General features: G+C 52.8%; 1 protein-coding gene across 1 annotated transcript in view; it reads left to right on the top strand.

The window, feature by feature from the left end:
- The window catches only part of NTN1 (netrin 1), a 93,087-nt gene that overhangs the window by 50,976 nt on the left and 23,526 nt on the right, over window positions 1-18,585 (top strand). The window contains exons 2-3 of the mRNA XM_030461873.1: window positions 1,250-1,438; window positions 17,140-17,289. Of these exons, the coding sequence (XP_030317733.1) occupies window positions 1,250-1,438; window positions 17,140-17,289 (339 nt within the window). The remainder of the gene's footprint in view (window positions 1-1,249; window positions 1,439-17,139; window positions 17,290-18,585) is intronic.

Below are 18,585 nucleotides of genomic sequence, written 5' to 3'. Positions count from 1 at the left end.
GGGTGAAGAGCAAATAAAAGCAAAGGGAAAAGAAAACAAGCTGTAAAATTCTCAGCCCAGCACAGAGCCCCAGCAACTGGCTCTTGATGTTCCCGTGACAGCTCTGGGGAGAGGCAAGCGAGGGGTTGAGCTTTTGATGTCCTGGAGTTGTCCTTTGTGAAGGCCCCTGTTAAAATAGTCCCTGTGTTGACATTAGGCTGCAGATGGTGGAGAATTTGGGCATCTCCCGGCAGGGCTGGACCCAGCACATGCAATCAAAGCAGAGAGGGACATTTTGGTCTTTGCCAAACCTTCTGGCCACCTCCAGAAGGGAGATGTGGAGGCAGAGGGGAGGTTTTCTCAGCATGGCCGGGGCTGTAGGTGTGTGATGCATCCACATCCTACAGGCCCCAGGCACGGGCAGGAAAGCTGGGGCAGAAGCTACCTAGGAAGATCTGGAAATGGTATTTGGAGGTCAAACGTGTGTGTGTAGGGACTGGGAAAACTGGGGATACCGTGTTGGGCAACTGATGCTTGAAACCCAGACAGAGGGGGCCTTGGGGTGATGGGAGTGAAGATTTTGTAGCAGGTTGAGGGGTTTGGTACAGAGCAGTGGCACAATGTGAAGCCCCCCAGTGCCAGAGCAGATGAGCTGGGGAATGAGCAGCACTCCCATGGGACAAAGTGCTGGGGACAAAGCTGGAGGAGCAGCCAGGGGGTTGAGTGCTGTGTTTGCCAAGCCTGGAAGGGGCTCCCTGCCTGCACCCTGCTTTTAATCCACCTTAAGAGCGGGGGGAGGCAGGATTGCAAGCCACGGTGGTGAAAGGAGGCTTTGGTGACCTCAGCTTCCCACCCAAAAATCTGAGCCCATCACAAAGCACTGCTCGAGGGGAGATGGGGGTCAGCAGCTGCCTTCCCACAGCCCGAGGTGCCTCTGGAGCACCCCAGCCTCTGGTGGGGCCCCTGGAAGGTGCCTGTCCCAAGCCTCACGGGCTGCCACGGGGTTGGGACCGGGGGGTGTCTGGGGTTGGGGGTGTCCGGGGGTGTCCAGGGTTGGGATTGGGGATGTCTGGGGGTGTTCGGGGGTGTCCGGTGTTAGGACCTGCGGTGTCTGGGGGTGTCCAGGGGTGTCCGGGGTTGGGACTGGGGATGTCTGGGGGTGTCCGGGGTTGGGACCCGGGGTGTCCGGGGGTGTCCGGGGTTGAAGCCGGGACTGTCCGGGGGTGTCCGGAGGTGGGTGCTGATGCTCTGCTCCCTTTTCCTCTCGCAGCCTGCAATTGCAACCTGCACGCCCGGCGCTGCCGCTTCAACATGGAGCTCTACAAACTCTCGGGTCGGAAGAGCGGCGGCGTTTGCCTCAACTGCCGGCACAACACTGCGGGGAGGCACTGCCACTACTGCAAGGAAGGTTTCTACCGAGACCTCAGCAAACCCATCTCCCACCGCAAAGCCTGCAAAGGTACCGGGACCTGGGCTGGGACGGGCGGGACCACACGCGGCTCCTTCTCTTCCAGCTCCTTCCTGCCCCTCCTGCTCCCACAGCTCCCCCCAGCTCCTCCTGCTCCCACAGCTCCCCCCCAGCTCCTCCTGCTCCCACAGCTCCCCCCCAGCTCCTCCTGCTCCTCCCTCTCCCAAGCCAAGCATTCGCAATGACTTTCCCTCCCCCGGCCATCACCTCTCCCTGGTGTCCCCGAGCCGTCTGGGGAGGAGGAGGTCACCGAAACACAAAAAAGTCCTCGCTGCTGGGGTTGTCTTGAAGCTATTTCAGGTTTTATCACTTATAAACCAGGCTTCATCTGCTCTGATAGCCACAGCCAGCTGTCCCAGCACATGTGGAAGGGCAGAGTTCCACAAAACCCCAGGCACGGGGTGAGATGGAAGATCTCTAAATGAGCCTCCTCCAAACACCATCCTCCTGCTCCCACCCTCGCCCCGCAGCCAGCACCTCACCCACACACCAATTTTTTTGCTCCTCTAGACGAGGAGAGACCAATAAAGTGGGAACCAGTTTTATTTTCAGCTCAGCAAGTGAAGCTTCTTGAGGTTTCCTCTTCTCTCCCTGTGGCTGTGACAGTGAGTGGAGCTTCAGCTGGGGCAAGAGCAAATCCAGCAGAGGATTTTATTATTTTATTTTATTCTATTTTATTTTATTTATCTCTCAGCTGTCTGCTGGCAGAGATATCAATCTTGACCCTGAGACCAAAGCAAATACTCAAAAGCCAGATTAGAAGGTGCTGGGCTTTTCTGCAGAAAGTTCTAGCTCTGATCTCTCTACAGACTCATTTCAACAAGGAACAGAAAGCTTTTTGGCCTCTGCTGGGTATTTTTGGCTGGAAAGTTTTGGGTCTTCAGCATTGTCAATTTTTTAAATGAAAACTCTTCTCCATGGGATTTTGTTTTCTTTTACTCTTTTTTCTTTTTTGTTTTTTGTTTTTTTTTTTCCCCACTGAAAGCAGACACTCTTTACCAAAGCAGAAAACCAAATTGCTTCTTTAGACAGCCCTCCTCTCCCTCCCCCCTTTTTTTTATCACCTTATAAAAACTCTTTCAATGAGACATTTTCAACCCACCCTGTGCTGAGGCTTCCAACAAGCTGAAGTGCTGGCTGCTGGGATGTGAACCCTGCCTGTGGCTTTGGTGGGGGAAAACAAGATGTTTGGGGGGCTGAGTCCCAGCACCCAGCAGCCTGCCCAGACCCCAGCTCAGGCAGGGAGCTGCTTGCTGTGCCTTGCCCCCTGCTCCCCAGCAGATTTGTGTCATAACAAAGTTCAGATTTCTGCTGTCACAGCTTGGTCCCAGGCAAAGTAACGGGGTGTTAGATTGAGAAAAACAAAGGGAATTTGGGGAGCCATGGGCTCTTCCCCAGCAGGACCAGGCAGTGATGCAGGAGAGCACCCAACACCCCTGGGTAGTGATGGGAAAAGGCACCCAGCACCCCTGGGTAGTGATGGGGGATGGCACCCAGCACCCGTGGGTAGTGATGGGGAAAGGCACCCAGCACCCCTGGGTAGCGATGGGGGATGGCACCCAGCACCCCTGGGTAGCAATGGGGGATGGCACCCAGCACCCCTGGGTAGTGATGGGGAAAGGCACCCAGCACCCCTGGGTAGTGATGGGGAAAGGCACCCAGCACCCCTGGGTAGTGATGGGGGATGGCACCCAGCACCCCTGGGTAGTGATGGGGGAGGCACCCAGCACCCCTGGGTAGTGATGGGGGATGGCACCCAGCACCCCTGGGTAGTGATGGGAAAAGGCACCCAGCACCCCTGGGTAGTGATGGGGGATGGCACCCAGCACCCCTGGGTAGCGATGGGGAAAGGCACCCATCTCCCCTGGGTAGTGATGGGGAAAGGCACCCATCTCCCCCAGGCAGCAGTTTGCTCACAGAGACATTTGCTGCTGTGCAGAACTTGGTTCTCATTGATCTTCCTGCTCCCCAGAAAGGGTTTTGGGATGCTGGGCTGGTGGGGGGAATTCCCATTCCTACCCCAAGCACACTTCTTCCCAGGGCTCTGCTTTAGCTCAGCTGTTGCAGGAGGAGCCTTTCTTGCTCCTGAGGCTCGATGAGCTGCTGACCTCTCCATTACCTCCCACCAGAGTGAGCTTCTCTCTGTGGGTGTGTGTCCCACCTTTATTGGCCCCCTGGTAATAGGGGGCCTGCCCTAACCAGGCACAGGTGGACTCACACCCACTCTTTGGCAACTCGAGGCACCTGGTTTATCTTGTTTCTCTACACTCAGCTGCCTCTCCAGCATGGGGGGGGCTGAGGATGTGGTGGGATTAGGGGGGCAGAGGGTTCACTGTGCACCCATAGGGAATTTCTGGGATCAACACAGGGAGCAGGGAAGGGATTTGTGGCTGGAGGGTAGGGCTGATCCCATCCCTTCCCCATCCCCAGTTTTTCCAGCTCAGGAAAAGGCAGCCCCTGCCTGTCACTGACAGTCACATCATCTCCACATTTAACCCTTTCCATCTCATCACTCCCAGGACATTCCTCACTCCTGCTTTTCCCAACTCTCCTCCCCAGCCAGGCTCCACCTCTCCTGCCCTTCCTGCCTTGCTCTCCCCTCAGCTTTCCTAAGCTTTCCATCTGGGAGCACAATGCTCTTACCCAAAAAGCACGAGGTGGGGAACCTCAGAACCATGCCGTGCCTCAGTTTCCCCACCCTGAATGATGCACGCAGCCTTCACAAGGCCCTCAGCACCACTTCCAGGCTGAAATTCCCATTCCCCCTATGAAATGCTCTTCTCAAGTGCCCTGTTCTCATCCCCTTGCCTTTTCCATTGACTTGAAATTTGAGCTGGCCCAAATCTAAATACTCCTCTAGCTCCCCCAGGGGAGGGACCCAGGGTTTATAACAAAATCGTGGCTATTGGAGCTCAGAGATACAAAGGTGTGTCATAAATATGCTGGTGCACAAGCAGCTCCCCAGCTGGTGGGCTCTTAGCACAGTTTCACAGTGGTTGCAGTGATTTAGTGTCCGTGTAATCCAGCACCCCAAACAACGTCCTCCAGCCATGGCATTCCTTTGAAAACCCCTTTTCCTGAGCTCCCTTTAGGACACCCCAGGATAGCACGTTCCCTCTAGGTGTCCTGATTTACAGAATATAGAATTGGACAAAACAGGCATTATATATTAAAAAAAAAACCAAACCAAACCCTAGCATCTAACATCTTTGCCCACTCCTCTGATAACAATATTGATTCCTCATCTCATCAAGCCATCTGCTGGTGGGCAGAGCTCTCCAGGAGTCTCATCTCCACTGAATGTCTTTAGAATTAAGGAATTAACCATCCTGTAACATCCATCATCACCCTCACCACTTCCTGCTGCCTGTGACCTTGCAGAAATGTGACAGCTGCTTTTTTTCTTTTTTTTTTTTTTTTTTCTTTTTTCTTTTTTTTTTTAACTTAGAGAAAAAAGAAATGTCACCAACTTCTGGCCATGTTGCAGGGCACTGGGTAAGGGACACAGCCTCTTCTCCTTGGTGCTGTGGCAGGACCAGAGGACATGGATGCTGTGCCAGGGCAGGGTTAGGCTGGATATTAGGAAACATTTTTTCTCTGGAAGGGTTGTCAGACATTGGAATAGTCCACCCAGGGCAGTGGTGGAGTCACCAACCCTGGAGGTATTTAAGGAGTGTGCAGACCTGGTCCTTAGGGACATGGTTTGGTGGTGGCTTCACAGTGCTGGTCACAGGTTGGGTGATCCTGAAGGTCTCTTCCAACCAGAAAAAGCCATCCTGTGATTCTGTAAGGCTCAGGCAGAAAAAGTGAGCAGAAGGTAGAGCTGGGTAGTGCCCAGCAGAGACCTGGTTGGTTTTTTAGCAGCCAAATCTATGATATTTTTTAATTAAAGGATTTATTTAAAATAATCTCAAGTTGTCTTAGAAGAACAAGTAAAGAAGTTGGGCTTTAGGGATGACTTTTACCCTGGTGGTTAAAGATGATGCATCCAGGCCACTTCCCTGGCCTGTGAATTGTGCATTTTCTTCCAGTTACTTCCTTGGGGAAAAAAAAAAAAAAAAAAAGGAGGAAAAAAAGGCCAAAAAAAAAAGTTGTCAGTGATGGGAGATGCAAGAGCAGTGCACGAGGTCTGGGAGCCTCCTGCAGAGGAATGGCTGAGAGTTTGAGCAGGGTGCTGGGTGGGTGCCAGGCAGGGGCTGTGGGCCAAGGAGGGTGAGGGCTGTGGGTGGGTGGTCAGGAAAAGACAAGCCTGAGCTGGGGCTCTCTGGGGTTTTGAGGTCACAACCCATCTCTGCCTGGCCCGGGTGGGCTGGAGGAGCCCCGTGGTGCAGAGGCTCTGGATGGATGGGCTGATCCTGGTGGGAATCCAGGTAGGATGCTTGGGGAGATGCATCAGAGCTCAGGTCCTGCACACAGCCTGGAAGGTGTGTGAGCTGCCCTGAGGAACAGCCAAAAGCCCAGGCAGGAGAAATTCTGTGGATTCAGCTTTTCAAACTCAGAACAAAATTATTCTTCCGTTCTCCCTGATTTTTGTGAGACCTCAAAGAGCTCCCAAAGCCCTGATTCCCCTTCCTTCTGCTTCCCCTCTGCTCAGCAGGGTGTTGCAAGTGACATTCCACAGCTGGGTCCTACAAAGCCCAGCCCTCTCCATCACGGGCTGCTGTAAATCAAGGCTCTGGTGTTAGTTCTTCTGATTAAATTCCCTTCTGATATTTGCCAGATTATTGGCACCAGTGTCATCCTGCTGGAAGGGAGACTGCAGGATTTTCTTGCCTGGCTGACAAAGTGCTCTGCACTTTGGGGAAAGGCTTTACCCAGCATTTGATGAAAAGATGACAAATGCTGCATGTCCTGAACCCCCCTGTGCTGAGGCTGCCAGTGCAAACCCCCCCGGGAGGGGCAGGCTTTGGCACCTGGAGAGGTCCCATTCATTACAGCTCCATGGTTTGGGTAAAAAAACCCAAAAAAACAGACAAACTTTTCCATCCGCCTGGGAAGATTATTTCATGGCATCCCAAACCACTCCCAGCTTCCCTGCCCTTCCCTTGGACTCGGATGTTGCTTTTTGGGACACTTTGGGTCCAAGCAGAGGGAACCTGAGTGTGATCTCCCTGGGCTCAGCCTTCAGCCCGTGGTTTCAGGGCTGCAGATGCAGTTTTTCCTCCCACCCAGCTGCAGGAGCACCCACGGACACACCTGAACCCCACCCGAACCCCTCTGGCTCCCGGTGCTGCTGGAGGGGGGAGCGGAGCCCCCGGTGCCAGGGACAGAGAGGGACGGGACCCCTGGCTCTCTCCACCGACTATAGAGGGAGCTGCGGGACCAGCTTAGGAAAACTCCTCTGGAACAGGAGAGAGGAGGCTCTGGTGCTGCCTGCAACCCCCCGAAACCCTGAAACCCACCTGGGGTGGCAGAGGTCTCTTGGTGTCCCAGGGGCTGATCTCAGAATCACAGAATCACAGAATTGTTTGGGTTGGAAGAGACCTCAAAGATCATCTGAAGCCCAATTCCCCCGCCTGGGCAGGCACAGCTCTCACCAGACCAGGTTGCTCAAAGCCCCAAACAACCTGGCCTTGAGTACTTCCAGGGAGGGGACACCTCAGCTTCACTGGACAACCTCTTCTGGTGTCTCGCCACCTTCACAGTAAAGAATTTCTTCCAAATAACTGACCTAAATCTACCCAGTTTAAAGCCTTGTCCTGTCACTACAAGCCCTTGCAAAAAGTCCTTTCCCAGATCCCTTGTAAGCTTCCTTGCTGTTTCATAGAATCACAGAATGGGCTGGGTTGGAAGGGACCTCAGAGATCATCGAGTCCAACCCTTGATCCACTCCCCCCGTGGTTCCCAGCCCATGGCACTCAGTGCCACATCCAGGCTCTTTGGAAAGATCTCCAGACACGGAGAATCCACTACTTCCCTGGGCAGCCCATTCCAATGCCTGATCACCCTCTCCAGAAAGAAATTCTTTCTAATCTCCAACCTAAACCTCCCCTGGCACAACTTGAGACCCTGCCCTCTTGTCTTGCTGAGAGTTGCCTGGGAAAAGAGCCCAACCCCCCCCCTGGCTCCAACCTCCTTTCAGGGAGTTGGAGAGAGTGATGAGGTCTCCCCTGAGCCTCCTCTTCTCCATCCTCAACACCCCCAGCTCCCAGCTAGCTCAGATGCTCCCTTCCCATTGCTGACTCCTCTCACACACTGACCCTGTCCCAAGGCAACTTGTGCTGCCCACCAACACTACACACAGGACCATGTTGCCTCCCAAAGCAGCTTGGTTGCAAAGAGGAAGCAGAGGAGAAACATCAGCTGCTCTGAAGCCCCAAATCTCAGGAAGATCAACCTCTCTGTGGTGCATCCCTGCAGGTTTCAGCTGTGGCCAGCAGCCCTCCAGCCTCCGAGATGTCCCCTGCCACCTCCAACCTCAATCCACAGCCTGGGGGGTGGGCAAGATGACAGCTACCCCAGCCAAAAGACATAAGGGGTGGGGGGTGGTTGAAACCCCTAAACCAGAGCTCCCTGGGGCAGCAAGGCAACCAGGGGTGGCTCCTGGCAGGGCTCCTGTCCCCAGCCAGTCCCTGTCTGGAGTGAGTCCCAGTTCCCACGGGCTCCCTCCCATCAGGACTCCCATCACGGCAGGAGATCTACCCTTGGCATCCATCTGGGGTATACATCCTAAGAGAGATGCTCCTCTCCCCAGAGCAACCTCATTTGGATGCCCATCAGTAGTCCAGCTCATTTGTGGTTTCACGAGGCAAAGTCCAAGGCAAAACTTTCTATGAATCCCCCTAGGGTGTTGTCCTTAATTATCTAATTTCCTTCCTTTGCTTTGCTCCTTTTCTTCCTCTTTGGAGACCAGCTGGAACTCCCCTTTAGATGAGAGATGAGCCAACTCGTAGTGCTGGCAGGGCTTGGATCAAGCTCTTGTGTCAAGGCTTGGTCACCTCTGAGAAATCACTGGAGAAATCTGAACTTTCAAGGCACTGATCTGCCAAAACCTGATTTTCTCCTTAGAGCATCCTCTTCTACTGCTGCCAGAACCATTTCCTAGCTGGATTTCTATAGTGCTCATGGTGGTGGCTATGCCTCCACCCCCTCCCCCTGCTCCCCAGGGTCCCATAAATCTTTATCTCCATATTATTCCAAGTGCTGAGCATTGATTTATGGTTTCTCCATCTACAACTTGTCAACAGCAACCCCTCAGGCACATAAAAACCAGTCGGAGGGAGTTTATAGAAAGGCAGCTTCACACTGTCCCACGCACATGGGTCACTGCTCAGGAGTGTCCTGGGCCAGCACAGGAAGCTTGATTGTCACTGCCACCAAGTGCCACCACCTCCACAGCACCTCCAGGGCCCAGGGGAGAGCTGTGCCTGCTCGGGCTGGAAGGGTCCAAAGTAAAGGAGGGATATGAGTATCACAGAAACTCTTAAACTCTTTTGAGTTTTACGCTGATAACATGGAAAAGGAGAGATTTTTTTTTTATTTTTTATTTTTTTTTAATGAAAGCTTGAGCTCAAGGCAAGATATCTACCTAGTCAGGCCAGCTTTTAACCATCCACAGTTTTAATGACATCCAAAAATCTCTGTCAAATGAAGCAGCTGGGTCTGTGCTGGCCAGAGTGGGAAGAGTTTGCTGAGTGGCAGCCAAGGAATATTCCTGTGGCAAACCCAGCAACTGAGGAGACACTTTCTGGTTGTTTCAAGCCGGATGGGGCTCCAGCTGCCAACCTTCTCCCTCCTTCCTCTTCCACACACACCTTCCAGTCCTAAAGACTTTCTCATGAAGTCTGAGCCATCAATGAGGAACAACCCAAATGCTGGAGCTGGGGCTTTGCCCCAGACATCAGGATATCTCTGAGGCAGAGGAATGAAAAGCAAAGAATTGTCTTCCCCCCCCCAGAATATTTTCAATCTAAATCTGGATCCTAAATCTTAAAAGTCTTCCAGGGTCTCAGGTCCTGAACTCTAAAAAAAATTCCATCCTTCACACCCATGTGCCCTGCTCTGACCTGAAGCACAGGAAACCCAGAAGGCTTCTTGCTCATTAGATATTTTCTAGTTAAACCTCCACCTCTCAGGGCATCACAGTGGCCCTGATCTGTGTCCTCCATTTCTTTTTGTGGACACTTGGGGTGTTGGGGGAGCTGCCCCCACTGGGGATGCTTTGGGGTCTGATAAGGGCACAAGGTCTGATCCCCCTCAGCTGAGCTTTTCAGAAGGTCTCATCCACCCAACAGCCTCATTTTGTGAGGCTTGTGGTAACCTCACCACCTCTGGGACTTTTGCCCTGCTGCCAGATTTGACTGGAATATTAGCAGGAGAATATGCTTATAGAACCCTCATTTCCTCAGGAGCCAGGCTTGAAACTCATCAGGAGGAGAAAATGGTTGCTTTTTTTTCATTTCCCCCCAATAAAAGCCTTTTCCAACCCACTCTTGCCCACGCCATGTCTCCCAGGAGAGCAGGTTGAGCCTTGTTTTGATGTAGAGCTGGAAGGACACCATGCCCAGGGACTGCACCCCACTCAGCTGCTCTCTGCCTGGCCAGAGTTGCCCTTAGGGTGGTCTTTGACCAAACTTGACATCATTTGACTGAAAAATAAAAGGGATGACATCTCCCATGAGAAAACCCAACATCCTGCAGCAAAGCCAGGAGAAGGAAACCCAGGTGCTTCATCCTTGGGTGTCTCAGCATCCCCACCACGCTCCCTGCCAGCAGCTCAGGAAAGGTGGAGCTGGGAGACACGAGAGGGGAATTTTAAACCATTTCTTTTTTTCTTTTCTTTTCTTTTTTTTTTTTTTTTTTTTGTGAAAGGAGAAGATTTTCTAGTGTTTTGGAAAATGCTGCCATAATTGTCTTATTGTCTGTATCACTAATGCCTGCCCAGAGTGCTCCTGCCCAAAAAAAGTGGATTTATTACCCTGGTTCAAAGCCCCCTCCGGATTAGTGGCGACTCTTGCTCAGTGGAGGCATTGTGGGCCCCGTCTGTTCCTTGTTATGGAGAAGACAAAGACAAGGTCTAATCTGTGAAATTTGGCCCAAAACCGCAGGGGGGCCAAAGCCCTTGGCTTCTCCAAGTGCCAGTTCAGGAGGAAGAAATGGGAGAGCCCTGAGAAGCGGCACAGGAGGAGGGGACACTGGGAAACGCTGGGAGATTATTTGGCTTTGCCTGATAAAAGGGGGAATTCATTTTCTGCTGGCAAGGAACCTTTAAATCTCCCCGAGAATGTGCTGAGGGACATTGTGCATGAACATGATCCTTTGGAGGACTAAATCCAGTTCACAATATCACAGACAAGCTGACGATCTCGTTGCAAAGCAGTTAACAGTTAAGTTTTTTAAAGCCATTATTAGTATTCAGAGTTAACACGGAGACTTTTCAACCTCTGCTTCTTGCTTTGCAAACTGGATGGGGCCAGGCTGGGTGGGTACACACTAAACACCAGAGTTTCTCTTCCCTGTGACCCTAAACCTGTGGGATTTGTGCCTCCCGTGGTGGGGATGCTCTGCCATTAAATATGGTCTCACCCATCATCCCTGGAGGATGCTGGCCCTGGAGCCACCATAAACCTCTCAGCACTGCTCAGGTGTAGAGATACCAGATCAGAATTCTCCTCTTCCATGGATGAAGAACAAGGGTAGGTTTCCAAATGAAGGAGCCCCAGTTGGTTTGAGTTGTTTCTCCAGAGACATGAGCCAAAGAAAACCAAAAAATCAGGTCCTTGGGACAGCTTCAGGGCTGGGAGCAGCTCGGAGATGGATTCCCAGCTACAGGGGGACAACTGGACTGACCCCAGGAATTTCCCAAGCAGGGGCTTCCCCAGGCAGGTGTGTTCACTGGAACCAGTATTTAAAGTTCCCAAGTTCCCAAAGGCAGTGGATCAAGGGGGAAAAAAAGGCAACTACAAAAAAAAAATTGCTGAAATATGAATGGCTGAACCAGCTCTGTAAATACCAAGCCACAAACTGCAGGAAGTTTGTTGCCTGCATCAGGAGGGCACAGGCTGCACTACTGAAGCAACAGGAAACTTAAAGTTGAGTTGTTTTGGTATTTTTGTGTTACAAATAGACCTAAAGAGAGCTCAGCCTGGAGGTTTATCCCTCTCTTTACCTTTCACCACACACATGTTTGGAGGGGGAAGGTTGAAGACTAGCAGCCAGGAATGCCTCCAACCCGAACCCAGGGCTGGAAAAACGTTTGAATTTTTGTCATGCTACTTGTCAACTTTTGGTGGGCCAGAGACATCCCAAGTTCAACCCCTTTTCCAGGGCACTTTGCATCCTCTCATGCCTGGTCCTAAAATATGTTTTCAGGTATTTTTTAAGTCCCAAACTGGGTAAATAATGGATCATCAGAGGGTTGGAGCACCTCTCCTATGGTAACAGAGAGTTGGGGTTATTCAGTCTGGGGCAGACTCCAAGGGGACCTCATTGTGACCTCCCAGAACCTTAAAGGGGCTACAAGAAAACTGGGGAGGGACTTTTTAGGATGTCAGGAAGTGATAGGACCTGGGGGAATGGATTCAAAGTACAGGAGGGGAGATTTAGATTGGAAGTTAGGAAGAAGTTCTTCCCCATGAGGGTGCTGAGACCCTGGCACAGGTTGCCCAGAGAGGTGCTGGGAGCCCCATCCATCCCTGGAAGTTTTTAAGGCCAGGCTGGATGGGGCTCTGAGCAACCTGAGCTGGTGGGAGGTGTCCCTGCCCATGGGATGAGCTTAAAGGTCCCTTCCAACCCTGACAATTCTAGGATTCTCTAAATCCCAGCATAAATTCTTCTATAAATGCTGAAGCACAGAAACACCACTGCCCGTGCTCCAGGGGATGGGGGCTGCCTCAGCAGATCCCTGCAGAAAATAGTGACTCGTCCTGGGTGCTTCAGACAGAGATATAAAACTCCAGGACAGACAGTTTTGCAATAGCTTGGCTCCCAGGGGAAATCTCTCCTGAGTGCAGGCAGTTAGTAGCTGGCTGGGAGTGCTTCTCCCCGTATATATATTAATCCCAGCTAATGGAACTACAGATGTTCTCATTCACCAGCCCATCTAATCCTGTTGGGTCTCTGCCATGGTGTCTCAGAGCATGAGTTCTACGAGTTAATTAGGTACCGTGCAGAGCAGCATTTCCTTTTATCATTGAAAACAGGTTGCCTTTTAGAGGCCTTTCAATGTCCCTTTGTGTCGGGTGGTCCCTCCCCACCCCAGCCCCGTTTTGGAGGAGCAGTGAAGAGCAGCAGCACCTGTCTGACCTCCCCATCGCTCTGCCTTGCTTGGCATCCCTCCACCCCCTCTTGGCAAGGCAGCTCTCAGCTTTCCCCCCACCCTCAGGTGCCTCTCCAAGCTTTTCACTCCAGCTTCCCAGCTGAGGAGCTGCTATTGATGTCGCTGGTGTCACAAGCTCATCTTCATCCCCCTCCCTCTTCACCTCCTCCCCTTTCATCACCCAACCTCCTATCTCGTCTCTCCTCTCCTTTGCAATCAGCCAGATGTTTCATTGACTCCCAGATCTGTTCCTGGAGTGTTTGCAGTTAATTGGGACCCTTCAGCCTGGAGGAGCCAGGCTCTTCCCTCCTGCCCATTCTCCCTCCTTCCCAGCTCTGGGTTGTGTCTGCACAACCTCACCCATCCAGATCTCTCTGCTCTCCTCATCTCTGGACTGCCCAAGCCCAAGGTGGTCACAGAGAAATGCTGGTAACTCCCTGCTTGCCAGGTCATGGCTGTTCTCAAAATCAAAATCAGCTTCTGTAGGCATTGCTACCTTCTTCCCCCTTCAAACCTCACCATCTCCTCCTGTCTGGTGTTTTCTCCTCTCCAGCCAGATTTTAAGCAGAAAACAACCAATAATTCCTGCTCCTCTCTGCCACAGACACTCAGCAAAGATTTTTTGCTACAGATTTTCTGAAAGAGCAGTGAGGATGCCAAGGGAGTTTTTGCACCAACCACCCCCCATTTGCCATGCTAAGTGCAATTGTTCTTCAGTTTGGGGTAATGACAAAAAGAATTAGGGCTAGAGAGGAGGAGGGGAAGGGTTTCAGACTGGACAAGGAGAGAATGAGTTGAGATCTTAGGAAGAAATTCTTTGTTGTGAGGGTGCTGAGTCCCTGGTTGCCCAGGTTTCCCAGAGAAGCTGTGGCTGCCCCATCCCTGGCAGTGTCCCAGCCCAGGTTGGATGGGGCTTGGAGCACCCTGGGCTGTGGGAGGTGTCCCTGACCATGGCAGGGGTGGCATTGGAGGAGCTTTGAGGTCCCTTCCAACCCAAACCAGCTTGGGATTCAGTGAATTTGAACTTCACTGAAAAAATCAGCACCCCAAGGGTGGCTGAGGGAGGAGAGGAGCTGTGATTGCTGGCTGCAAGTGTTTGCACTGGCCAGGGAACTGCAAATTGCCTTTAATTGCTCCTAATTGCTGGCACTGGTTCAGTTCCCCTGGGACAGGGACTGCAAGGACATCTGCAGCCACTGCTCAGCCCCCCTCCTGCCTCCCCACATCGGGAGGGCTGAGCTGCTGCTGATCCAGAGGGGTTTCTGGAAGACATAAAAGTCAAAGCAGGGTCAGACCGGTGCTCAAAGAGCCAAAGAGCTGCTGCCCAAGGGGAACAATCCTGGTGATGGAGAACAAGAGGTATGAGGAGCAGCTGAGGGCCCTGGGGGTGCTGATCCTGGAGCAGAGGAGGCTGAGGGGAGACCTTGTGGCTCTCTGCAACCCCCTGAGAGGAGGTTGGAGCCAGGGGGGGGTCAGGCTCTGCTCCCAAGGAACAAGGGATGGGACAAGAGGAACTTTTGGCACAACTCAAGTTGTGCCAGGGGAGGTTTAGGTTGGAGCTGGGGAAGAATTTCTGCCTGGAAAGGGTTGTCAGGGCCTGGCCCAGGCTGCCCAGGGCAGGGCTGGAGTCCCCATCATCCCTGGAGGGGTTTCAGAGCCCTGGAGATGTGGGGATGAGGGATATGGTTTAAACACTGCACTTGGTAGAGTCAGGTTGGTAGAGTTAAGTTATGGTTGGACTGAAGGATCTGAAAGGTTTTTTCCAACCAGACCAATTCTGTGACTGCCAGGCAGCTCTCTGGGGCTTACAGGGTCCTGGGCAGCAGCAAAGAGTTGAGGTGTGGTGGCAGAGGAGCTGGGGACCTCTCTACACTCAGTTTACCCCAGGGCATGTTGGAGGGAACAATGAGCCAGAGGTTTCTTCTTGTGAGGTCCTGGAGGAAGGGATGGTGATTCCCAGCTCCTCCACCACTTGTCTGCTCTGTAACCTTGGGCACATCACCCGTGCCCATGGGGACACAGCTGACACCCGTGATGGGGGAAGAGAGCAGCCAACCTCAGACAGATACGGCTGTAAAAATAACCCCAGCATCTTTGGACAAGCTGTGCTGAGGCATTACCTCATGAGGGAAGGAAGCAGCAGCATCACTATTTATTTATGTGGTGTCCAAAGAGCTCTCTGTGCTCTGCAGCCCATCCTCCAAGAGCCTGATTCTGGAAATTTTACTCATCACAAAGCTTTTTTTTTTATTATTTCCCCCTCTCCTGTCCAAGCTGTCTCCCTGGAGCCAGTGCAATGCCTTGACATGGGTGAGGATTACTCACAGGCTGGGGCTGAAACCCATGAGCAGAGCCCCAGAGAGGGGCCTGAAACATGAGGCATGTTCCTCCCCATCCTCCTGCCCTTTGCCTCTCCTTGTGTAACCCTTTCCTGATTTGCTTCTTTTTAAATTAACTCCTGCCTCTCTGTTCTTCTTCAGCTCTTTGCTGTCCTTTCAGCAGGTTTGGCCTTTAGGAGGTTTTTATTTCCTCTCCCCCAGCAATACTGCAGCCAAGCCTCGGGGCTGCAGTTTTTCCCCTCTCAACCTCTCACTCTGTGCTCATCACCTACCCCACCAATTTCAAGTTAAAACTTTTCCAGTCCAGCCTGGGAAAGGAAGATTTCCATCATGGGCAGGTTTGCAAGCAGCTGGTTCCCAGGGGCAGCTCAAGGCAAGGGGAGAAAGCCGAAGCTTTAATCAGAAACCCCAAAAGAGAGGTGTTAGGGGAGGAGGAGAAAAGAAGCAAAAGCTTTGTTTTGGTTTCTTTCCACCCTCTTTCGTGTGAAAAATCATCAGGTTTTGGCAAGGCTCTCCCCATCCAGCACCAGTGGAGCTGTGGGGATGCTGACAGCTTACTGGTGCTTTAGGGTGCATGGGACAGAGTGTCCCATGTCAGGGAAAAAGGGACATCCCAGTGCATGGCCATCCCAGTTCAGGGACATCCCTGTTGGGAGCTGTGCCAGTGTTTGGACATCCCAGTGCAGGAGGGCTCCAGGCACCACCCAAACCCTGCACAAAACCTGGGAGCTGCTGCCCAGTCAGTAAAGGTCAAACTGGGAGCTACAGGATGGTGCTGGGGCAGGCAGGAGGCAAACACCAAACTTGGACCCCCAGCCCCAATGAGGGGGGGGTTGTGACCTGCCATCCCCAAATGGTGCAGCTGCAGGGGAGCTCAGAGCCAGGGGGTGCAAGGCAAACAAGCAGCACTGTGGGATCCAGCACAAGCTCTCTCAGGAGTGAGAAGTTCAGATTAGGGGGGTTTGGAAGCCCAGCCCAGCCCCTGGAGCCTGTAGGGACCCCCCCACTGGTCCTGAGCCCTGGTTTTTGGGCAGGTTTTGCCCCACTCCCTGTCTCTGGCAGCAGCTCACACACAGGGCAGAGGGAGAGAGCAGCCTGAGTGCTCCCCAGGGAGGGCTTTGGCTGGCTCCTGCCGAGGATGCTGCCCAAGAAAAGGAAAGAAGGAAAGCTTTCCTGCCTTTCCCTGCCACTGCTCAGCAGGGGCAGACCACAGTCTGGCACAGCACTCACAGCTCTTAGAAATCAGGGCTGTTAACAAATGTGCGAGGCAGTAATCCTTTTGGAGCTGTGATGATAACAAGAACCAATACTTTTTTTTTTTATTTATTTTTTACTTTTTTTGGCTTTTTTTTTTTTTGTGAACCAAACAGCTGTGCCGGTAAAGTCCCACTGTGGGAAATGAGCTGGTGAATGATTTCAAGTACAGTATTTACATCCCCTGCCAAACTCTTCACATCTGCCCAGCTCTGCAGTCAAGCTTCCATCCATCTGGCTGGGAACAGCAGGTCCTCCAGCCTGCCTGCATCCCACAAGGGCATTTCCTTCCTGATCCCACAGTGCCAGCTGCCTGGGATGCTACTCAGCAGGGAAGGGCTCGAGCAAAAGGACTGAGAGGAGTGTGAGGAGTGTGTGCTGGGTTTTGTTTTTTTTTTCTTGTAGTGCACGGGAAATGAATTCCCAACATCTCTGACAGTGATTGCTTCCTGCCTGAGAGCTCGTGTGCTGAAGGGCTGATGAAATGCTCCTTGATTTTCTACCTCTTCCTTACAACTCCACCCCTGCTCCAGGGAGCCCAAAGGAGCCTGAATCCCACTGGGATGGGGACAGTGGGTGCTGTAGCTCCTCGAGTGCCTTGGCTGCTCCCCTCCTCTTCAAGCCCTGCAAACACAGCACCCACGGGACCAGGCAGGTGCTGTGTCCATGGGTGGGCACCCCTGAGCCCACGCTGTGGATCTGCAGAGCTCTCCTTGTCCTGGCCAAGACTCTCCTGGCCGCAGCTCCATCCCCAGCCATGGAGACCTCACCAGAGCTCCAGCCTGGTCCACACCTTCTCTCTTCTCCCTTTGACCCTCTTGTTGTGTGTTTCCACCCTACAGAGTGTGACTGCCATCCCGTGGGTGCTGCTGGCCAGACCTGTAACCAGACCACGGGGCAGTGTCCCTGCAAGGACGGTGTCACCGGCATCACCTGCAACCGCTGTGCCAAGGGCTACCAGCAGAGCCGCTCCCCCATCGCCCCCTGCATAAGTAGGTGGATCTCTCTTTACACCCCTCCAGTTCAGACCTATAACCTCTGCCAACCCACAGGAGCTGGGGGGCTACCAACCCCACCCCATAGGTGCCAACCTCGGTGGGGACGGAGCTGCCGGGGTGACCCTGCAGTCCAAAATTCACCCTCAGCTTCCCAAGGGCTCAGCTGCCTGGCTGGGTGGGTTGTCTGAGGGTGTCTCCTGCCCAATCTGCTGGTCATTTGGTTTTGTTTCACAGGGCAAAGGTTCCCCCTGAGAGCACATTTGCTTCGGGGTGCCCTGTCACCCTTCGGGGTGCTAAGGTAGATTGCTACAAACAGGTTTTTCTCTCCAAACTCAGGCTGTGCCGTGCTGGCACAGAGCTCCAAGGGAGTCACCAGCACAGCAGGGCAGCTGATAGCCCCTGGCTTGCCATGGAGGAACACTCCTACAGCCCCAAGGTTTACCCCTTGTTCCCTTGGGGCTGCTTTTGAGCTTCTTCTCCCACAGCTGCTCTCATCCTCTGCACTTAACAACAGCAGCAAGCACCAGGTAGAGCTCCTGAAGTCTCTGGGTTGGAGCTTCTCCTCTGCAAACATCCCCAGACAAGGGCTGGGGGAGCTCTGGGCTTCTCCTTTCTGTCTCTTGCTTTGGCTGTTGGTGGATCATTGGGTAGCACCTTGTGAGAGACATCTCCACAAACAAAGCATCAAACTCCCAGTGCAAGGACCAGGCTGGGAAGGAGGGTCTGCTCCCCTTGAGGTTGATTCCTCACTGCTAAAAGTAAAAAAAAACAACAAAAAAAAGTGAAGGTTGAAAGAATCAAGTCTTAGTTGGGAACCCCCAGTCTGCTCCTGTGCTGTCCCCTCCCTGGGTTTGTCCCTCAGGGTGACCACTGCTAAATGATGGGGCAGATCCCCATTTTCCACCTTCCCCTATTGAAGAAAACATACATTCCAGGGTGGTTTGGGGTCACTTGAGATTCATTCTTCCCTGTGTTGCAATGGGAGGGCAAGAGCTCAAACCAGATGCTTGTTTCCCCAAGATGCTCCCGTCATGGCTCGGGTATGCTTTGCAACAAATATGTGCAAAAGTTTATCATTAATCATTCCCCAGGGCCCTGGTAAATCAGAGGGTAAATTGTTCCTTGCATCACCTCCCTAGGGATTCAGCACACTAAATAAAGACAGGCACAGAATTTCAACACGAGCCAGCCAGGGCTTTGGAGCAGGGCTGTGCAGAACCCATGTGCTCAAGGCTGCCCATTGCAGCTCAGCCACCAGCCCAGCACTCGAGAGAGACCCTAACTTGGGTG

Source organism: Calypte anna, chromosome 18 (genome assembly GCF_003957555.1).
Source record: "Calypte anna isolate BGI_N300 chromosome 18, bCalAnn1_v1.p, whole genome shotgun sequence".
NCBI classification, from domain to species: Eukaryota; Metazoa; Chordata; class Aves; order Apodiformes; family Trochilidae; genus Calypte; species Calypte anna.
The sequence above is the reverse complement of the archived record's forward strand: the minus strand, read 5'-3'. Positions and strand labels throughout refer to the sequence as shown.